Source organism: Glossina fuscipes, unplaced genomic scaffold (assembly GCF_014805625.2).
Source record: "Glossina fuscipes isolate IAEA_lab_2018 unplaced genomic scaffold, Yale_Gfus_2 2, whole genome shotgun sequence".
Classification (NCBI taxonomy): Eukaryota; Metazoa; Arthropoda; class Insecta; order Diptera; family Glossinidae; genus Glossina; species Glossina fuscipes.
In genome coordinates, this window is record NW_023998416.1 from 9,364,150 (window position 1) to 9,383,421 (window position 19,272).

At 34.3% G+C, this 19,272-nt stretch overlaps 3 protein-coding genes across 5 annotated transcripts; 2 read left to right on the forward strand and 1 right to left on the reverse strand.

The window, feature by feature from the left end:
- The first annotated feature begins 2,798 nt into the window (after positions 1 to 2,798).
- LOC119633964 (sprouty-related, EVH1 domain-containing protein 2) lies at positions 2,799 to 7,697 on the forward strand. Its single transcript, XM_038027820.1, has 8 exons — positions 2,799 to 3,163; positions 4,914 to 5,103; positions 5,169 to 5,337; positions 5,395 to 5,474; positions 6,115 to 6,190; positions 6,254 to 6,474; positions 6,912 to 7,327; positions 7,389 to 7,697. The coding sequence occupies exons 1-8, from the start codon at positions 3,144 to 3,146 to the stop codon at positions 7,513 to 7,515; spliced, it is 1,299 nt and encodes a 432-aa protein (XP_037883748.1). The 5' UTR covers positions 2,799 to 3,143; the 3' UTR covers positions 7,516 to 7,697.
- A 1,117-nt stretch (positions 7,698 to 8,814) lies between these two features.
- On the reverse strand, positions 8,815 to 9,857 carry LOC119633870. 2 transcript variants are annotated; one of them, XM_038027673.1, is made up of 2 exons: positions 9,469 to 9,857; positions 8,815 to 9,033 (listed from the first exon to the last, which is right to left on the reverse strand). In XM_038027673.1, exons 1-2 carry the CDS (start codon positions 9,820 to 9,822, stop codon positions 8,959 to 8,961), a joined length of 429 nt encoding a protein of 142 aa, XP_037883601.1. In that variant the 5' UTR covers positions 9,823 to 9,857; the 3' UTR covers positions 8,815 to 8,958. The 2 variants fall into 2 exon arrangements, with proteins under 2 accessions (XP_037883601.1, XP_037883600.1); XM_038027672.1 differs by having other exon boundaries at positions 8,950 to 9,343.
- Positions 9,858 to 10,214: 357 nt separating this feature from the next.
- LOC119633491 (E3 ubiquitin-protein ligase Smurf1) lies at positions 10,215 to 18,573 on the forward strand. Of its 2 annotated transcripts, none has more exons than XM_038027073.1 (8): positions 10,215 to 10,696; positions 11,922 to 12,006; positions 12,076 to 12,114; positions 14,530 to 14,772; positions 14,845 to 17,203; positions 17,716 to 17,915; positions 17,977 to 18,140; positions 18,197 to 18,573. In XM_038027073.1, exons 2-8 carry the CDS (start codon positions 11,952 to 11,954, stop codon positions 18,479 to 18,481), a joined length of 3,345 nt encoding a protein of 1,114 aa, XP_037883001.1. In that variant the 5' UTR covers positions 10,215 to 10,696; positions 11,922 to 11,951; the 3' UTR covers positions 18,482 to 18,573. The 2 variants fall into 2 exon arrangements, with proteins under 2 accessions (XP_037883001.1, XP_037883000.1); XM_038027072.1 differs by having other exon boundaries at positions 10,216 to 10,690.
- Positions 18,574 to 19,272: the final 699 nt, after the last annotated feature.

The window sequence follows — 19,272 nt, forward strand, 5'->3', positions numbered from 1 at the left end:
TATATCATGTGTTGTACATTTTCCTTTTTGCAATGTCATGTGTGATGTACAACACTCAATTCTTTTACCTAATAAAAATTCTGAAACACGTATGTACTTTTTAACTGCTTTAGGTAATTTGTATTTTTGTACTTTGCTTTCTCCACCATGAATGATAAAAGATTGGAAAATTCGTTAATGCCGCCAATATGAATATGAATAACAACACAATAGTGTAGATTGTGTGCAAAAGAAATGGACGTTATTTGCATTGCATGGATTTGCATGAATCTCTACAGTGGCAAGAAAAGATTGTAAAGACAGCAATCCAGTCGTAGTTCTGGGAACAATCGAGAGACAAAGAATTTTAAGGTTGGAATTGAAATTTTTTTACACTATAGTAACATTTTATATAAGGGAGCAATTGTGGACAAATCACGAATTGATAGCGTCGCAATAATTCAAGCAAAATGGTTTTGTATTCTTTAAAAAAGAGCGAATTCAATGAATATTTGTACTTCGATCAAACGACACCTCTGCAAGCGCCCTTTAACATATTAAAGTAAAAATCAAAGAAAAAAAAAAAACGCTGAACCGAAAATACTACCTTTCTAACATAACGTCCATTATCACCTACAAAACATACAAATGTGTGCTAGTTTTGCCGCTTTACATTTCTTAATATTTTGAGTTTTTTTTTAATTTTCTTTACGGACCGTATAACTTTAATCAAAATTTTAATAGAATTTTGCAAACTCTTTACCATTTTTCATTGAAAACGTCATCAACTTGTATTTTATTATATCATTAAAATTTATTTTGTTTTTTGTTTTGAATTATAATGAATTATTTTTTCATATTCTTGCATATCCAATCCATGCGCAAATTTCCTACATAATTTGTGTGAGACCCAGTTGAGGTATCCAGAAAAACTATATGAATCTTAGATGTGTCCCCTTGCCAAAAAATGAAACTGTAAATAACAAATAAATGCACTTACCAGCCAATGTAGTTATTTTCCATGAAGTTAATTTATATTCTATGTATTTTGTTAATATATTTTGTTTTATTTAACAATAATACACTAAATTCCAGATATATTTAGCAAAACTGCAAGGATGCTTCTTTCTATTTTTATTTCCAAATTTTTTTCGAATTTTTTGCGGTATATTTTGTTTAATTTAACAATTTTTCACTTCTGACAACTTCCTTTTGCACTTGTCACATGTCTTTGATTTCACAGAAAGCCGTTAGCCGGTTTTTTCTTTTACACCGGTTATAAAAAAAAGTACCATGTGTGGAGAATGGAGAGAGCACATGTTTGTTAAATTTTGTAGTTTGTAATTATTTTACAAAATCCATGGATATATCTGCTAGCTTGGATATATAAAATGCATCGATTAACTCAGAGGTGATTCAGACCTGGCGTCTGTTCAGTCTATTATTATTATTATTATTATTTTTATTAATTTCGCCAGAGAAATAAATTCTAAGACTAAAAACTCTTAAAAGCACTAGCATCTAAGGCTATCGGCTTTTATTAAAAACTCTACCGCACTTGAGATTCGAGAACCCATGACCATTGACTTGCTAGTCGAGATTCCTCGCCTTCGGCTACTCAGGTGGATTGTTCAGTCTCTTATTCACAAACTAAATACTTTATAATAATAATAACAATATCATACAAAACTTTTGAAAATAAACACCAACTCCATCAGAATAAGAAAATATCTTGTCGTCTTCTTTCTTGAGCTTTTCTTTACAAATTTCAATTATCTGGGTTATTTACGGAACATATGAAATAGTTTGCATGTCGGGAATATTTTCTATGGTAGATAGCCAACGCTAGTTAACTGTCGGATAGGAGAAATTTGAAGAAAAATTTTTTTTTTAATTAGTTTATTAATTGAACTCAATGCATAGACTTGTTTAGTTTTGCTGTCAAAACAATGCACGCAAATTTCAAAAATTTGCTTTTGAAAGCAAAACAAAAGCATTCATGCTTCAAGCACAATAAGATTTTAAAGTGATTGTTTAATTAATTTTAAAGAAATTAATTTTCAAAAAATTGTTTCACTTCACCAAAGTTTAGGTAAACAAACGCACATCACATCATTTTCCTTTATTTGTTTATTTATTCATAGTACAGGATAAAATTCATAAGCCCTTCAAGGGCCAATATAAGTGTATTGTAGTAAAAGATAGTGTACATAGTAAGAGTGAATAAGTATCAGTCGAGTTCACAAAATAAAACCCAAGTATAGATTATTAATCCAATTTCATAAATAATATTACATAGCAAATGTAGAAGATTTCAGTTTTGAAATTTACACTTTACAAGTTATATTCAAATTTACACGAACAATTATATTTAAGAACATGTTTTCAGGTAGTAACAATGAAGTCATAAAAATCATAATTAAGCAACCAAGGATGGAAAGCAACCAAGGAGGCAAATTTTCGAATAAATGAACTGTCTTTCTTTACAGTGAGTATGAAAAAAGTTGGGGAAAACGTTGCCATGCTTTCTCTACCTAAAGTACTTATCCTACAATTGTGCTGATTTGATGAGGCTCGCTAAAATGCTTAGACTTGTTATCTAAGCCTATGCTGACAAAATAATATAATAAGGTAACATAAGCGAAGCTTCATTGTGTTTATAGCCATATTTGCTTCAATCCTTAAATCTCTTCAACTATTTTCCGTAAATCCGTTTACTGCTTTGCAAAAATGGTTATCGCTAAAGCATATGCAAGTTTTAAATAAGAACAATATCACGAAAGTCGTCTAAAATCAAATCTTACATATGTGGCAAGTATTTAATAATAATTCGAGAGATGGTATTGCTTCGTGGTTTAACAAGCGCCTACTGAAGTTTTAGTTTACATATTTATGCAAATTTGCTTGTGCGGAGCGATCTGGTAATAAAATAAAGAATTTTATAGTTTAGCATAGAAACACTTAATGTAGAGCTGAAGATATTTGTAGTCAGTAGCGAAAGGAACCATTGAATTAAATACAAACCGTTTACACAAAATAAATCCGTGAATTCTTTTATCAGTATTAATCTAGTGTCTAAATTTGTATATGAACGAATTGGTTAAACATGGTGAAATTGGTCACGGTGTTTCCCATTATTATTAGAATATTTTTGCTCACAAATCATGACAGAAGGACATGAAAAGTAAGTATGATTTTCGTTACAAATAATTTTTTAAAATATTTTATCTTAGTGAAAAGAAAATTTATATATATAACAATATATAAATATATATGTGCACCAATATATACCAAATACACATAGATATGTGTATTTGCGCATTTTCATTCATAAAAGCAACACAAAAGTAAATTAAAATCCAATCATCAATAACAACGTTCTTTGCTCCTTGCGGAGTAAAAAGAAAAGTATGGGGAAAAAGCTTTTGAATTGACGAGTGTTTACTTCATGCGCATGGCAGCCAAAAGAAGAGAATGCTTCTAGTTATCTGGTGCAAGATTATGACGAAATAAATAAAATAAATTGCTCTTGCCATTTTAGAATCAACTTAATACGGATGGAAAAGTATTTCAATCTTTAAGTACAAAACTGCAGGACAAGAACATTTTACAAAGTTTGTGCTTGTACCTCGAATATTTATCAACTAAACTTAGCTCAATGCATGACTATTAGCACAGAGACAGGTGAACAGCTATTCAAAACTTTGCTCAAAGGCTGGACAAAAATTGTACCCGCATAGAATTACTCCCCACTCCATAAACGGCACTGCAATATGTAATGCTCTTAGACTTGTCAAAGGTTTGCATCGATTCTCTCCTGCAAAGCAAATAATTTAAACGATTAAACCATATCCGCTTTTTATACCCATCACCGAAATATGAGGGAATTTTTAAAATTTATTTCTTGAATATATTCATTTTGTCAAATCGTTTGCTACGCCCAGAAAGAATCATCGGGAACTCCACAAAGTGTATATATTCTTGATCAGCATTAAATTCTAAATCGATTTAGGCATGTCCGTCTGTCCGTCGGCGTAATGTCTGTAAACATCCTCCTGACCGCAAAAACGAAGCTAACGCCTTCAAATTTGGCAGAAAGATTGGAAGTTCGTGCACGCAGGTTAGCGATACCATGCCCACACTTAAACTGAAGACACTCCTCTTTTTCAAAAGAAATAAAAAATTCGGTTTTTGCTCTTTACTCATAGATTATAGCAGATAAATGTTCGAAAATTTGAACGCATATTTTATGGGCGATGCTGTATATGGATGGAAAAAGTTAGCCACGCCTACCCAATAGTATAGTATATCAAAATTTAATTTTTTACCAATAACTTTATAAGGCGCAAAAATAAGCTTCAAAATCCTATTAATTGTATGAATTTTTGGCCAGTTTCAAGTTGCGCCTAAATATGTTCGTCTGTCCATCTGTCCGAACAACTATGTAGTATTTACGGTAAACTCTCTCGTCAGCGAAAATGAAGAAATGACCCGGTCCCATTCTTCAAACTCGCGATTTTGCAATTTTTCGAAACTTACCTCTCTGCTCCAATTTTGTCAAAATATAGGCACCAAAGCAATCTGACTATGCCTTGAGAATCGCCTTTACAATCTCTGTTTTCATTTTTGCAAATGTAATGGAGACATGCATTATAAAAGTTCTACTCTCTCTGGAAGAAATATTTTTGAAGTTTGAAATCGTATAAAACGTTGTCTGAGAATTTGTAGTAAAGTTGAAACTGTTATTATAGATGTCTTTGCTTTGCCGTCCCGTCTGTGGCACATCTATAAATCTTCCTCAGAGATTCTGCAAAGCGATCAGTGCAACATCTGGACTGCTAAAAACGGTTCCCGTCTATTCACACATATGATTATTATTAACTTAACTGCATCCAGACCGAAAAAAGCATCCAGATCATTAAACTTATTTTAAGCGTTCTTTTCAGCGACTTTTTAGTAACTGTGCGGGCGCAAGTAATGACCAGAGACGAAAGCACAGAAGGCTGGCTACCACTTGCGGGAGGTGGTCTTGCCAATGTTTCTATACGTAAACGTCGCAAACTGCCCGCTGGAGTTTCTGGGCATGAATACATAATTTATGGACAAAGAATTTCCGATCAACGTGTAAGCATATCACATATTGTATGAATTTTATTTTTTATGTAAAGATATTTTTTTTTGCATCAAAGATTATTTTGAGTTGTATAATTAACCACGAATTGAAATATTATAAAGTAATGCCCACATTCCATCACTGGCGTGCGGGCAAGCAAAGAAACGGACTTACTTTTCAAACAGCAGCCGACGCCCGGGCATTTGACAAAGGCATACTGAAAGCGTACAACGATTTAATAGATGGTAGTTCAATTATTGCTTATAAATATACGGTCATTGGCTAAACCTTACTTTTTTTAGGTATCACGAAGTCCAGCCCATCAACAATTTATCCACCGCTAAATAAATACAATTCAGTAGGAGAGGATGATGTTTTCATGGTAAATTAAAACTAATATTCATAACATTTCGTTGATCAAAAAATATCAAGAACATTTAATACATTTAAACCTGTTTGTGTGCGTTTATGCGGTTCCTATTCATCGCACAAAAACAGTTTTGACAGTTTTTTAACATTGTGTCAGTCGCCTCGCCGCTATTCAATTCAATTTTTTTTTAATCTTCTTTACACTTATGGCCTTTCTCCAACTGGTGCAGTTTAGAGCAGCATGGCCTGTACTTTATTAGCCACATCTTAACGGCTTTGGCCAATTTCGCGAACGATTGCTGGTAGTTGTTTATTATGGCGTAAAATTCATAGCTGCTTTTCTGTAGAAGACGCCTCAGAACGTACAAATAATTGTTAGATACGTGGTATGTGGGAAGATTTATTATTGAAGAATTTTGCGACATGCCAGCAAATAGATTTTTACTTTTGAGGAATGTTTGTGACGTTCGGAACAAAGTCCCCATGAAAGTGCTACATTTGTTTCAGTACTTTTGTACATTGTACAAATGGGTGCCATTAGGGTTCCATGATTGCGGCATAAATGATAATTTAAGAAAGTCAAAATCGGTTTTGTTTTTTTAGAGAATAGTTTTTTTATATTCAGTCTTTGTAAACCTTATCTTTCGTTACAGACTTTAGATTTGCCTTTCGAAACTGAAAATGTACACAAGAGCCATTCCAGTGCAGAAACTAAAGAGAGTAATCAGGGTATAAAGCCTGACAAGTATGTGTACAAGTATATATTTTTACTCTTAATTTATGTTTGCGCAGTTAATGAAAAAGGACGGAAGGAGCAATCTGCTAACGACACGGATGCATTAAAAATTCATTACATATCCAATGAGAAAGTTTGCATCCAATCCGGATGTTCTGCTCCACGAAAAGCCATTGGAAACATCACGTCAACCTCACCGCAAACAACATTATCATCTTTGAACGCAGAATCCACAATTGCTGCAAGTGAAAACTACTCTTATGTAACACTGACGGCGGTAAGATTACAGAATCTTCTTATTGCACTAACATTTTATTCATAAACGCGTGTAAGCACACAAGACAGGAATTACGTCCATTTGGTTTGGAATATCTACACAACCAACCCATCTATTATCTTACACTTGAAATAAATAGACAATCTTTTCCTTGGAAAAGCTACGGATGCCTAAATTACAAATTTGAGGCCCATAGTCGTCCGATATTTTGGAGGGCATCAAAAAAATTATGAATTCCGTTCATTTTTATCTTTGAATCAATCTAAAGAAACAAGGCAAACACAAGATCATATAGTTGCATAAGGACATTTTTATTCTTAGGATCTAATTCGAAAATCAATTGTTAGGTTTGGATGAACGAACAACTTTTGGACAGCGTAATCAATATGTGCTTTTTATATATATATACTTTAATCAAAAGAAAAATTATTTGATAGGTTCATGACTATAACTACCCTATGGTGGACCATCCCCCAGCAGCACAAATGCTTTACCCGCGACCGGAATCTGCCAAGGATTTAAAGAAGCGTAATGCCTTAGAAAATGCCCGAGTTTCGCAATCACCTTCTGCGCCCGCTGTTATAATAAAGGAATCCACAATTGGTGTCATTAAAGAAAAAGACCAACAAAAATTGCATCATCTTTCAAGGTGCCGATATTGTAATGAACTTTACAATGACGAATGGAATCGCCGAGGAGCTTGTGAATACGCACCAGATTGCTTCCGTTCTGGTTTCGAATTTATATCAGGTTTAAGTTGCGCACGATGCATGCTTTATCATTTTATGAAGGATTCTGAGGGTGAGACCTCTCACCCATGCGATTGCGCCAGTGAATCTGGCTGCACGAAAAGGTAAATTGAACTGGAATTCGATTTAATAGTAAACTAAAGTACACATTTCTCTCTTTTGAAGGTGGTTCGGCTTAAGTTTATTGTCCTGTGTTATGCCATGTCTGTTGTGCTATCCTCCACTGCGTGTATGTCACTTAATTGGAATATCGTGCGGCTTATGCGGCGGAAAGCATAAACCGCACGTTTGACATTTAGATCTTTCATTATAAAATTATTTGTTATCACTTATACATTAGAAAATAAACTAAAGAAACCGTCGATTATTATTTCTATAGCCGTACACTTCACATGCGGTATAAGGAAATCTTCAATAAATAGTATTCGTTAAGTTTAATTGAACTTGCAAGGACAGTAACATAATTTATCAATTTCATTTAAGAAGAAAAGGGCCAAAGCTCATAGACAGAAAAATAAATGGTCATAAAGCTTAACTTCTCGCGAGCGCACATTCAGTCCATTTCTTTACACACTTTAATATATTCTATAATAACGCTTCTATAACTACACAACTGTTTTGTCATAAATAAGACCACACATTAAAATTGATGTCTGTTACGTAAAATTAATTCCAAATTGCAATCGCAATCACATTGGCTGTTGGATAAATAATTGCTTGCAACTTCGGTCAGATATTCGCTTTAAGATATTCATGCTTCTCTAGCAAAAATAAATCTAAGCAAGTAAGAAAATTATATTTGGTCGTGATCAAATCTTTTATACTCATCACCGACATCCTAACAGAAAGGAAAAGAATTAAGTTTACATATTCTATAAAATTCAGGGGGCGCGGCTGATTTTTTCTATTTTCAGAATAAAAATGGAAATTTATATGGGTCATGCGTTGCACTTTATGAATAACAAGAAATTAGCACGAAGAGCAAAAAACGTCAATTTTTTTTTATATGGGCGAGTGGGCGTGTTAAAGGCGTGTTTTTTGAAAAGTTGGGTTCTCATAAAATTCCCTTGCAAGTTTGTTGGCAATAATCGAATTTTTGCGAACGGAAGAATGTTTACCACAGATACTCGATCCAGTAATAAATGTCGAAACTTTTTGTAGGCTTAAAATCATTTCAAGAAAAATTTCTTGGTGTAGCTTACTCAATATATTCGAAATGAGCGATACGAAAATCATTACTTCTTCTAAGAAATTCAAAGTACGTTATGAAGATTTTGACTATAAATTCAGCTATAGAATTATAAACCTTCTTATTAAATATTAACACAGGTTTTCCCTTCGTTGGCAGATCTGCCAAATGCGGCGTTCTCTAACGTAGAATAATGGAGGACGGGAGGGTGACAAAGAGTATGAAATGGCACTTTTAAGGTCCTTATCCTACGAATAGCAAAAACTAATACAAAAGTTATATTATACAGTATACATTCCAGAATTTTATTTGTATGAACAAAAGTACCATTTTTATTAATGTAGCGGAATCCACCTATTGTTTAAAATTTTTTTATAGCAGTCTGCTGAGTTGAATATGAGCATAATACGAGTTTAAAGTATCGCTTGTTATATATATTTGTATTATATGAATAGTGTTCGTATTTTATTTATAATTCTGTGTATCGAAACACAAGGTTACGAATTTTTAAATCATTGGTGAACCCTTAAACTTTGTTTCCCATGCTCAGAATGTTTGTTCGTCCTTTCCTTTATTGCTTATAATGGAAGCAATCTCCTTTTCGTCAACTGGATAAGAAAGCTAAAAAAAATAATAACAGAGTATTTAATTTCAACATCTCAATCCACAAATTTTTTATGGTGGAGATAAAATATTCATCCGCAACCGTATAGAATATGGATAATAATCCTGCTCGTTTGTGTTATTTATATGTTTGCTTTTATCCTATTGATTCGGACTGCGTCCGTTTTAGTTCGACCTTCTCTTTGCGATACATGCAAAAAAGAAAACTTTTCTGAAGTTTCGTAATTCCAGATGTTGTCGATATAAGCTCGTCATCAATGGTATAGTAATATTTCAATGAAGCGTTCGTTGGAAAAAGACGCTCAGTCTGAAGTATGTAATGTTTCTATAGCTAGCTTATACAAATCCGCTTGCCTTGAACATTTCTCATAGCTTCAGTAGAAAAATGGTTCTCTAATGTTCAACAAAACATATATTGAAAAAAACACTGACCACCTCTGAAATGTGCAGCGCTTGTAAAGCTTGCTTATATACATTCGCCTGCTTTGGACTTCTATCGTAGTTCCAGTATGTGAAGTCTTGAAAACACCCTTTAATTTTTAATTTTCGATGGGCGCCTCGAGAATCTTGCAATACAACACTTTTATAACCGCTAGGAGCTTGTACACTTTCTCCTAACAACAAGTGTCCACGCAAAGAGTTTTCCAAGAAATCGTTTTGTCTAACAGAATATATCTCAAAATATTTCTTTACTTCAGCTACTTCGTCTGCCAAAATTTTTGCTGGCAAAAAATGCAATTGCAAATTAGCTTCAGTTGGCATTTGTAACTCAATTAATGCGTGCATTGTTAATTAACTACAAAACAGGATATAGCGCAAAATCTAAATAAGAACTGAACTTGCATCCCCAAATTCTACAGCGTTGCAACAATGACGTCTGATCGAACAGAACTCCTTCTTATATCTCTATAGCATCAACTTATGAAAATACTAAAAATTTCTACAGACAAAACAATCCTTCCGCCTGTAAACGAAATTAGAAGAGGGAATATATTTTCTTTTTATTTTATTTTTCAGATAATACTGTTTTTACGCGTTTGATTGAAACATTTTAATATTTAATGTCAACATAGATATAAATTTTTCATTTTCGTAGGAATTCATTGGGGTAGTTACCACTTTTAAATCCATAAATACGGTGGCACCAATGTTTTGTTATGGTAAATACTTTTCAATATGGCGGATGTTTCGTGTCGGTAGCACTTGAAATATTTTTTTTATTACTTTTTTAAACCTTAGTAGAATTGTATGAGCTAAAATATGTAAAAGTTTATGCGAAATTATTCTTAAAATATGTGTTTCAAAACGGAGTTTTATTTTTTGATGAAGCTGAGGAACACAAATATTTTACACATTAAGCGAAGACTTACTCAGTAGATAACAAGAGAGTGCTGTGTTGTATATACGGGTGATGTGTGATGTGTTCACATTGTTACAAAGTCGAGGTTTTGGAAGGAATTTGTGTAACATTAATATAATTAATTTCGAAATATTAAAACGCTATAATTGCAATCATACAATAACTCCGAAGGGCGTCACTTCATTGGGATATATATTGATTCCTTGAAGAATTCATTTCAATTTGGAATCTTTAAAACTATACATATCAAAAGTGAATGATAGAATAATGCCTTGAAACTGAGAAGTACTAAAGGTAAAGGTAAAGATTCACCTCCCCTCCAAATATCTACTTTTTAAATGTCAGTCAAGTCTAATTTCAAATGGGCGTAGTTTTGAAACAGACAATAATAGTGAAACAGGCAAAAATAATTTTTTATATATTGTATATATTGAATTATGTTTCTCGACAATAATTTAATAGTCAAATGTCAATTAAATACCTGAGCATATTTAATTTTATGGAAAAATATCCATGTACATATATGTGTATGTAGAAATATATAGAAAAAAGATGCTTTAATTGATCACTCTTTTTTTATTACAAGCAATTCTCCTGCCCGTCTTGTGAAATGAAATAAACAAAATGCAGTGAATAAATAAATAAAAATTTGAACAGTTGTCAAATACGAACACATGGTTTAAAAAATATTAATTAATAATGTATATTAAATTTTCTCGTCGTGTTAACGTTAATAGCGTTAAGAAACTAGTATAATGCTCATTGTTAATTTTGCTCTTCCGTTGTATCCGACAGGCCAACGCTTAAGAAGATGAATGTATCAAATTAATTCGATTGTGTCTTCCAATCCCGCAAAGCCTCAAATATACAAAAAGGGAAACTTTACACAGTTTAGGTTAGTTTAAGAGGTTTAACCTATTCACAATAGCAAACAACTTGTAATTTGCAAAAAAATTAGCAACGGTCAATATATAGCAACATTATTCATCTAATAATCTTGTATACACATACAAAGCTGCTCAAACATTGGAACTATTTGAGATGACGAGCGTCGCGAGTTCGCCTCAATATAATTGCACATTTTTAAATAGATTTTTACAATGTTTGGAAAAACCCTACCTGCTAACATAAAAAAAGCGAAAGAAAAATTAAAAACAAATAAAATTTAAAACAAAGTAAAAGAAAAAGAATGGGCATTAAAATTATTAAACAGCAATGACTTGCAGAATAATATATTAACAAATTATTTTTAATTTTTTTAAATTTACATTAAAAATAATAAAATTAAATTAATTACTTTAACGTCTACATTTAATAAAGTATATTGCAGCCTTAATGCATTTCCTTGAGCGGACACTTATCATAGATTTGCCTAAACACGAATACAATTTTCTTATCCGTTTTAATTTAAAATTATAGTTTAGTTTAACATACTTACAAAAGAGTAATTACGACTTTTAAGATCTTCTTGATTTTCTGGAGAAATATGTATTTCACTTATGCAATCTCTATTTTTTCATTTCAGCCTTGTTTGTGGACATTGTTGATAAAAAGAATGAATAAACTGGAATATAATCGTCGTAATGGAGCGCACAAAATCCGAATTACAAGTGAGATTCAACTTAAAGATTTCGAAGTATTCAAAAAATACATATAAAATAATTTTTGAATATTTACAGTATTGTGTGCTAGATCTTTAATACGGAAGGATTTGTTTCGTAAGTCATTTATGTATTTTTAATTCTTGACTAAAATAAATTGTTTTTTTAAAAAGATATATCTAGTCCGCAGCATTTGTGGTTGAAGTATATTAGTATTTTGTGAATGTACATAAACCACTAAAGAGTAGACTGTTTCGTAAAGAAAATTTGGAAAATTTCAGGGTTCTAACTTTAATCATTTTCGAGTAACGAATAAAAATCCAAAAATTTTGTTAAAAAAAACAGTTTCTTGCAGTTTACGCTCCATAGCGCACTTTAGATCCCAATGGACCGGTTTGGACCATTTCCAATATCAACCTGCGTGCAGAAACTTCCAATCTTGCACCAAATTTGAAGTCCCTATCTTCACTTATGCGACCAGGAGATTGCCAACAACACAATCCACACCGACACCCAGACGAACAGACATGGCTAAATCAATCCAGAATTTCATGCTGATCAATAATATGTAGGGTCTCTGAAGCTTCCTTGCAGGTGTTATATATATTTTGGAAAAAAACAAAATGAGTATACCCCCATTTTACAGTGGTGGGTATAAAAATGGAAATTACTATGATGAAAATGAAGGAGTTAATACGTTGACATACACAGATCAACGAAAATATATTTTAATATATGAAACTATGTTTTTCTCCATATTATAAGCCTTTCCTATTTCTAAATTGAAAGCACGTGTTTCAAAAGCTTCGGGTGACATTAATTTTCAAATATTTTCTCGACTTTCTCAATCGTTGTAGTAAAACATAAGCAATAACTATGCATAGCAGTAAAACATAAGTAATTTGAAAGTCTGTCCAAGCATTGATCCTCGCAAGAAAATGAAAAACAATTCGACTGCTCCATTACAAATTTTCTTTCAGTATTCTCTGTTATTTCGTTACACAAGGAGGCACCTTTTAAAAAAGAATCTTCCCTTAAAAGAACTAGAAACAATATTGTAACGTGGAATAACGTGGTTATATTTAAGTAACTGGGATTGTGGATCAACGGAAAAAACAATGAATTTGTTGTCACAAAAAGAGCATATTTTAGTATGTGGCTTTCTCAGCAAACGTTTTTTCAGACCGCTTCACGAAAATGACTCCATTGTGCCCATTTTTTAATGTATGTCAAAAATAATTTTTTAAATATGTGCAATACAAAGAGAAAAGCAACGTGAAAAGGTATAGTAGGTCGAATTTTTGCCTCGACAATGCTTAAATTCGTGTTAAAAAATCACGGCTGAATTCGCCAGGCACTGCTGCCTCTAATTAACACATGTCTTAAACCATCAGTGACAATCGGCATGACTATACCGAAAAATAGGTCCTCTTATTGAAGACATTTTTTTCTACAGTAAAAATCGTAGTCTGCTAGAAAGTAGAAAAAGTAATAGCTATTGATGAGATGTGACAGCTTGAGTAAAATGTTTTTTTTTCACAATTTCTTTGAATTTTTCAACAAAATCCCTTAAAAATCGTTCTCATGCAGTATGTAGACATATTTTTTTGAATATACATAGCTTACAGAAGCTTCATTCGTCTTGAGAATAAACATAAAGATTTAAATGTCTTGTAAAACAAAGGAAGAATTTACTTGTAAATGAATGCTTTTAAAATGTATTTTATATCATACATAATTAAAAGTATTTAAAAAAAATTTTTGAACATATATGAGTAAATGGAGCGTAAGCTATATGTTCACCTGGGGCTATATATAATTATTCCTTACGTATTCATAATATTGCTGCTGTCATAATGTATCGAGTTTTTTCTGGCTTCAACCGAAAAATTTTGTTGCAAATAGAATATAATATCTTTTCTATTGGTGAGAACTAAGGTGACCTAAAGCGTTCAACGCCTTCTTTAATTTTTTAAATTTCAATCGACTAAGTAGCGTAGAGACTATGCATTTTGATTTACTTCGTTTGCGTGCAATTCGGAGCTGGTCGCACTAAGCTCGGTTAAAAGTTCATTTTAATAAAGCGCGCTAAAATTAAGTTTCTTCCGCATCTAGTTTTACAACATGACGTAAATACTGACCCTAATAATAAACGAACTCATTGCATACCATAATAATGCCGTGGACGCATTTGTTTGGCTGGTCGGATAGCTTGCAATGAGTCTTACTCTTCCTGGTAGCTTAACCGATGACAATTTAGAAGCAAATGCTCGACAATGACGTGATTAAGGAATCCAAACAGTTGGTCCAGGCCCAGCAATGGATTCAAAGGAAGGAATGTTTCCTGCAACGATTGCATATGAAGCAGTCGCTTATGTAAAGCGAATGAGGAGTATCAAGCACAGTTACCACACCTCTCATTTTATAATTCTCGTTACTTCAAATTGATAAAATGAAATATAATGAATATTCGTAATATCAACTTTTTATTATAAAAAAATACTTTTCTGATTGGAAATGTCTCTTTCGTAGGTCTTCCTGATCCTTTTGCCAAAATCCAAGTTGAAGGTTCAGGTTCGGCGCAGGTTTTTTCAACTGACGTTTGTAAATCTACTCTTGATCCGAAATGGAATGCTCATTATGACTTGTTTTTGGGGAGAACAGATGTGATAACGATAACTGTTTGGAACCAACGAAAAATTCATAAGGGCAGTGGTTTTCTAGGATGCCTTCGAATTTCTCCAGAGATGATCCAACGTTTAAAAGGAGCTGGTTGTAAGCTAAATGCACATATACACACAATATTATTTATTATTTTTTAATAAATGCTATCGTTATTTATTTTAGATCAACGTTTAGACTTAGGTAAAATATCTTCTGATGACGATGAACTGGTACGGGGACAAATTATAATAGCGCTGCTTTCAAAAGACGGTTCTTGTAGTGGGAACCCATTGGCTATTGTTGGTCCAGCAGGTGACGTTCGGGGACCTTCTGAAGATGATTCATCTGAGGGAAATCTCCCGGACGGATGGGAGGAACGGCGAACTACTAATGGAAGACTCTACTACGTAAATCATACTACTAAAACAACACAATGGGATCGACCAAACACCACTTATCAATTTACGCATTCACCACAAAATAATTCGATATATCCGGCTGGTCCGATACGGTCGACGACGTGCACGAATCTGTTAAATGGCAATAGCAGTCGAAATGGCCGGGAACTTGATGAGCGTCGTCATTCTACAGAAATTCTTCTTACTAATACTAATCTTAGCCTTGGTAAGGAGAACTGTAGTCCTATGCGAATTGAAGGCGTTGATCCTCCACATGTATTAGTATCGGCGAACAAGAAACATAATTCGGCTGCACAAAGCTCTGCGAGTGGCTCACAGCCTGCTAAAAATTCTTCTACAACAGCTGCACCAATTATCAATGGGAATATAAATACACTTGAAAAGCTGCCAATCGTTCAGCGATCGTCAAACGAGATTGCATCGTTGGCGCCATTGCCGACTACTAGCACGTCCCAGCAATCGGCCGAGTATCTTCCCAAAATACCAAAGCACCTGTCCGCAACAACTACTCTTGCCAATGGACAGCACAATCAAAGTGAGCCAATAAATGCGTCAAAGGTGTTAGCTAACCTTCCAAAGTCTCCTCAACATATTACAATTCAAAATGGACAAGAATCCCCAGCTAATAATGCACAAGTGGACAATATCCATGGGACACAAGTACAATCAAAGCTCTGTACAAGCACAACAGGTAGTTGTTGGAGCGAATGCGAACATGCAAATATATCAGACAGTGGTAGAGGAACGAGTCCCAATAACGTTGTTCGTCAGAGCCCTAATGGAACAGCGCAAAAGAGTTCGCTTAGTCAGTCTACTGTATCCAGCTCAAATGAGTTACCAAGCACAAATCAATCAGATGGGCGAGACCGAGGAACGGAATCATCATTACCGGAAGCTAATACGTCTTCTTCGTCTCCTTTTTCGCTCACACCTGCAATTGGGGCAACAGAAAATGTGAATCAACGTTCACAAAGGCGATCTTCCCGTACCACTGAAGATTCCTCAAGAAGACGATTACCGAGGAGCACCCGAGCAAGTAACACCACATCTAGACATACTGCAACTGCTTGCTCTTCTGGACAAGCGACACGTCCTTTTATGGATTTGCCTCCAGGATACGAGATGCGTATTACCCAGCAAGGTCAAGTTTATTTTTATCATATACCCACAAATATTTCAACATGGCACGATCCAAGAATTCCCCGCGACTTTCATTCGGAAAATTTAACCTTAGATTCGATTGGACCTCTTCCGAGCGGGTGGGAACAGCGTAAAACTGCCTCGGGGCGTGTTTATTTTGTTGATCATAACAATAGAACGACGCAATTTACGGATCCTAGATTAAATGGCAATATTCTTCACATGATACGACGAGGCGTTGTCTCAGTTACAAATAGTAACAATAACGTCGTTTCTACAGCATCGTCTCCAAGTCATAATGCGTCTGGTAATAGTAGCATTATTCAACATTTACCTGCAACGGTTACTCATTCTTCGTCAACTTCGGTAAGTTCTTATCATCGTTCTCCTTCGTCTTCTAATGCAGAAGGACGAAATGCGCAACTTGCTGATTTACCACAAGGACTTCTAGACGGTACTGATTTATTACCTAAATATCGGCGGGATCTTGTTGGAAAGCTGCGAGCATTACGTACAGAATTACAAGCCCTGCAGCCACAATCCGGACATTGCCGTTTAGAAGTATCTCGTAACGAAGTTTTTGAGGAAAGCTATAGGCTAATAATGAAGATGCGCCCAAAAGATATGCGTAAACGATTGATGGTTAAGTTTAAAGGAGAAGAAGGTTTGGACTATGGGGGAGTTGCGCGTGAATGGTTGCATTTGCTGTCCCGTGAAATGCTGAACCCACAGTATGGTTTATTCCAATATAGCCGTGATGACCACTATACACTGCAAATCAATCCCGATTCTAGTGTTAACCCCGATCATCTTTCGTACTTTCATTTTGTTGGTCGCATTCTCGGAATTGCTGTATTTCATGGTCACTGCTTAGACGGTGGATTCACGACACCTTTTTATAAGCAGTTGCTCAATAAACCAATCACTTTAAATGATATTGAAGGAGTTGATCCGGATTTGCACAGAAGCTTAACATGGATTCTGTAAGTTGAAACAAATCATTCATTATATGCAAATATTTAAGTAGATCTGTTTCAAAATTTTATTATATACATAAGCAACTCCAATTCACAATGACTATGCAATGGGCAAGCAATTATAGTTTATTATAAGCAACCGCCGGGAGGGACATTCAGTATATTTGACATTATCCTTTGTGCGCCACCACTCTCTTTCCTGGTGTACGTTTATTAGTACAATTATATGTTGCTTTAAAAGAAAAATGAAGTGAACCACATAAATGCCATACAAACTTGGCCTTGATAAGAAGTGAAATTCTGCATTGAATTTGCGTTAAACGCTGAACCACCCTTCTTCGTTGATATCCAACTAATATATTAACTGATATTAGTATTGCTCGCATTATAAGTTATTAGCTATTGTTTGAATTTCACAAAAAAAAAAAAAAAAAAAAAAAAAGAACTGCCGTGTAATTGGGATTGAAAATTATTTATTTTCTTTTCTTTTCATTTATTCATTTAAAAATCTTTTGCAGGGAGAACAATATTAATAATGTTATTGAATCAACATTCAGCGTGGAGAACAATAGCTTTGGCGCACTCGTAGTACATGAGCTAAAGCCTTCCGGAGCGTCGATAAATGTTACTGAAGAGAACAAACGAGAATATGTGAAACTTTATGTTAATTATCGATTTATGAGAGGTATAGAGCAGCAGTTTCTAGCTTTGCACAAAGGTATGTCTGATTACGTACATTATAATTCCAAAAATTTTTATTGACCTTAATCCTGTGATAGGATTCAGTGAATTGATACCCAACCATTTATTGCGACCATTCGATGAACGCGAGTTGGAGTTGGTGATTGGCGGAATTTCAAGCATAGATGTAAATGACTGGCGCAACAATACTAGACTGAAGCATTGCACGTCTGATACGCCTCAAGTAGCATGGTTTTGGCAAGTAAGTTTTTTTACAGTTTAAAAATATATCAATACAGCAAGCGACAATTGTGTTAGGTTGTTGAGGCATACTCTTCGGAAATGCGAGCACGTCTCTTACAATTTGTTACGGGTTCGTCGCGTGTACCACTGCAAGGATTTCGGGCTTTGCAAGGTTCCACAGGAGCCGTAGGACCTAGACTTTTCACAATTCATTTAACCGAAGACGTTCCCACTCAAAATCTGCCAAAAGCCCACACATGCTTCAATAGAATCGACTTGCCGCCTTATGAGAATTACCAACTACTTTACGATAAACTTACCCAAGCCGTAGAGGAAACATGTGGATTTGCCGTTGAATAATACCTGGATGTGCCCTTTTCCCCGTTTCTTTAAAGAAGTAGAACAAAGACGAATTAAAAATAATATATTTTAAATTCGGAACTATATAGATGTATACTTGATTAAATATGATCTAGGCTTAGTTAGTTTATAATAAACGTATAGAGATCAGAGACTTGTAAAAGTGTTCGCATCTTTTATATTAAAACCATTAGTCTTTTATGTATGTACATATGTATTTATAAATAAAATAAATATTACAATCTCATACTTCTGTATTGTTTACATATCAGACAACCGATGGTGCACTTAAAACTTAAACATTATATATCAATTTATTATTGATTATTTGCACGCAGTTATGGTTACACGTGAAAAGGCAAAAACGGCCAAGAGCATAATTGAGACTGCCTTACAGGCGGTAGACGAAATCGCAGCGGATATGTGCATCTGTGATATACCCAAAGAGAAGTCCGAAGAGATGATTGCAACCATGGAAGATTGCTTTAAACGTTTCTCGGCCAAGCGTCGATGCGAAATGGACAGAGAGGGGAAGTTCGTGAAATGTAACGAAGTCGATTTGCTGGACGAATTAATAAAGAAATGTAAATTGAACTAAAAATTTCGCAACCTCTCATTAAAGCCGCTTACGCAAAGTTTGCACACGCCTACGCAACGGCACATAAGGATGCCGAGGGCACTGAGGCCTTATATCAATATCAATGAGACCTTGCATGCCATCCTGAGATATCGAAACTTAGGTATGTGGTGCTGAGACTAAGGTCTAACCTCCTCCCTTGTTTTCTAAAAAG

Excerpts from the sequence above, each read along its gene's own strand:
- LOC119633964 (XM_038027820.1), top strand. The coding sequence starts at position 3,144 with ATGACAGAAGGACATGAAAA. Across the intron at positions 6,191-6,253 it reads AACTAAAGAGAGTAATCAGG|TTAATGAAAAAGGACGGAAG; the intron begins GTATAAAGCCTG and ends ATGTTTGCGCAG. Across the intron at positions 7,328-7,388 it reads GAATCTGGCTGCACGAAAAG|GTGGTTCGGCTTAAGTTTAT; the intron begins GTAAATTGAACT and ends TCTCTTTTGAAG.
- LOC119633870 (XM_038027672.1), bottom strand. The coding sequence starts at position 9,822 with ATGCACGCATTAATTGAGTTACAAATGCCAACTGAAGCTAATTTGCAA. Across the intron at positions 9,344-9,468 it reads CGCTGCACATTTCAGAGGTG|ACTGAGCGTCTTTTTCCAAC; the intron begins GTCAGTGTTTTT and ends TACATACTTCAG.
- LOC119633491 (XM_038027073.1), top strand. The coding sequence starts at position 11,952 with ATGAATAAACTGGAATATAATCGTCGTAATGGAGCGCACAAAATCCGA. Across the intron at positions 12,115-14,529 it reads AATACGGAAGGATTTGTTTC|GTCTTCCTGATCCTTTTGCC; the intron begins GTAAGTCATTTA and ends TCTCTTTCGTAG. Across the intron at positions 18,141-18,196 it reads AAGTAGCATGGTTTTGGCAA|GTTGTTGAGGCATACTCTTC; the intron begins GTAAGTTTTTTT and ends CAATTGTGTTAG.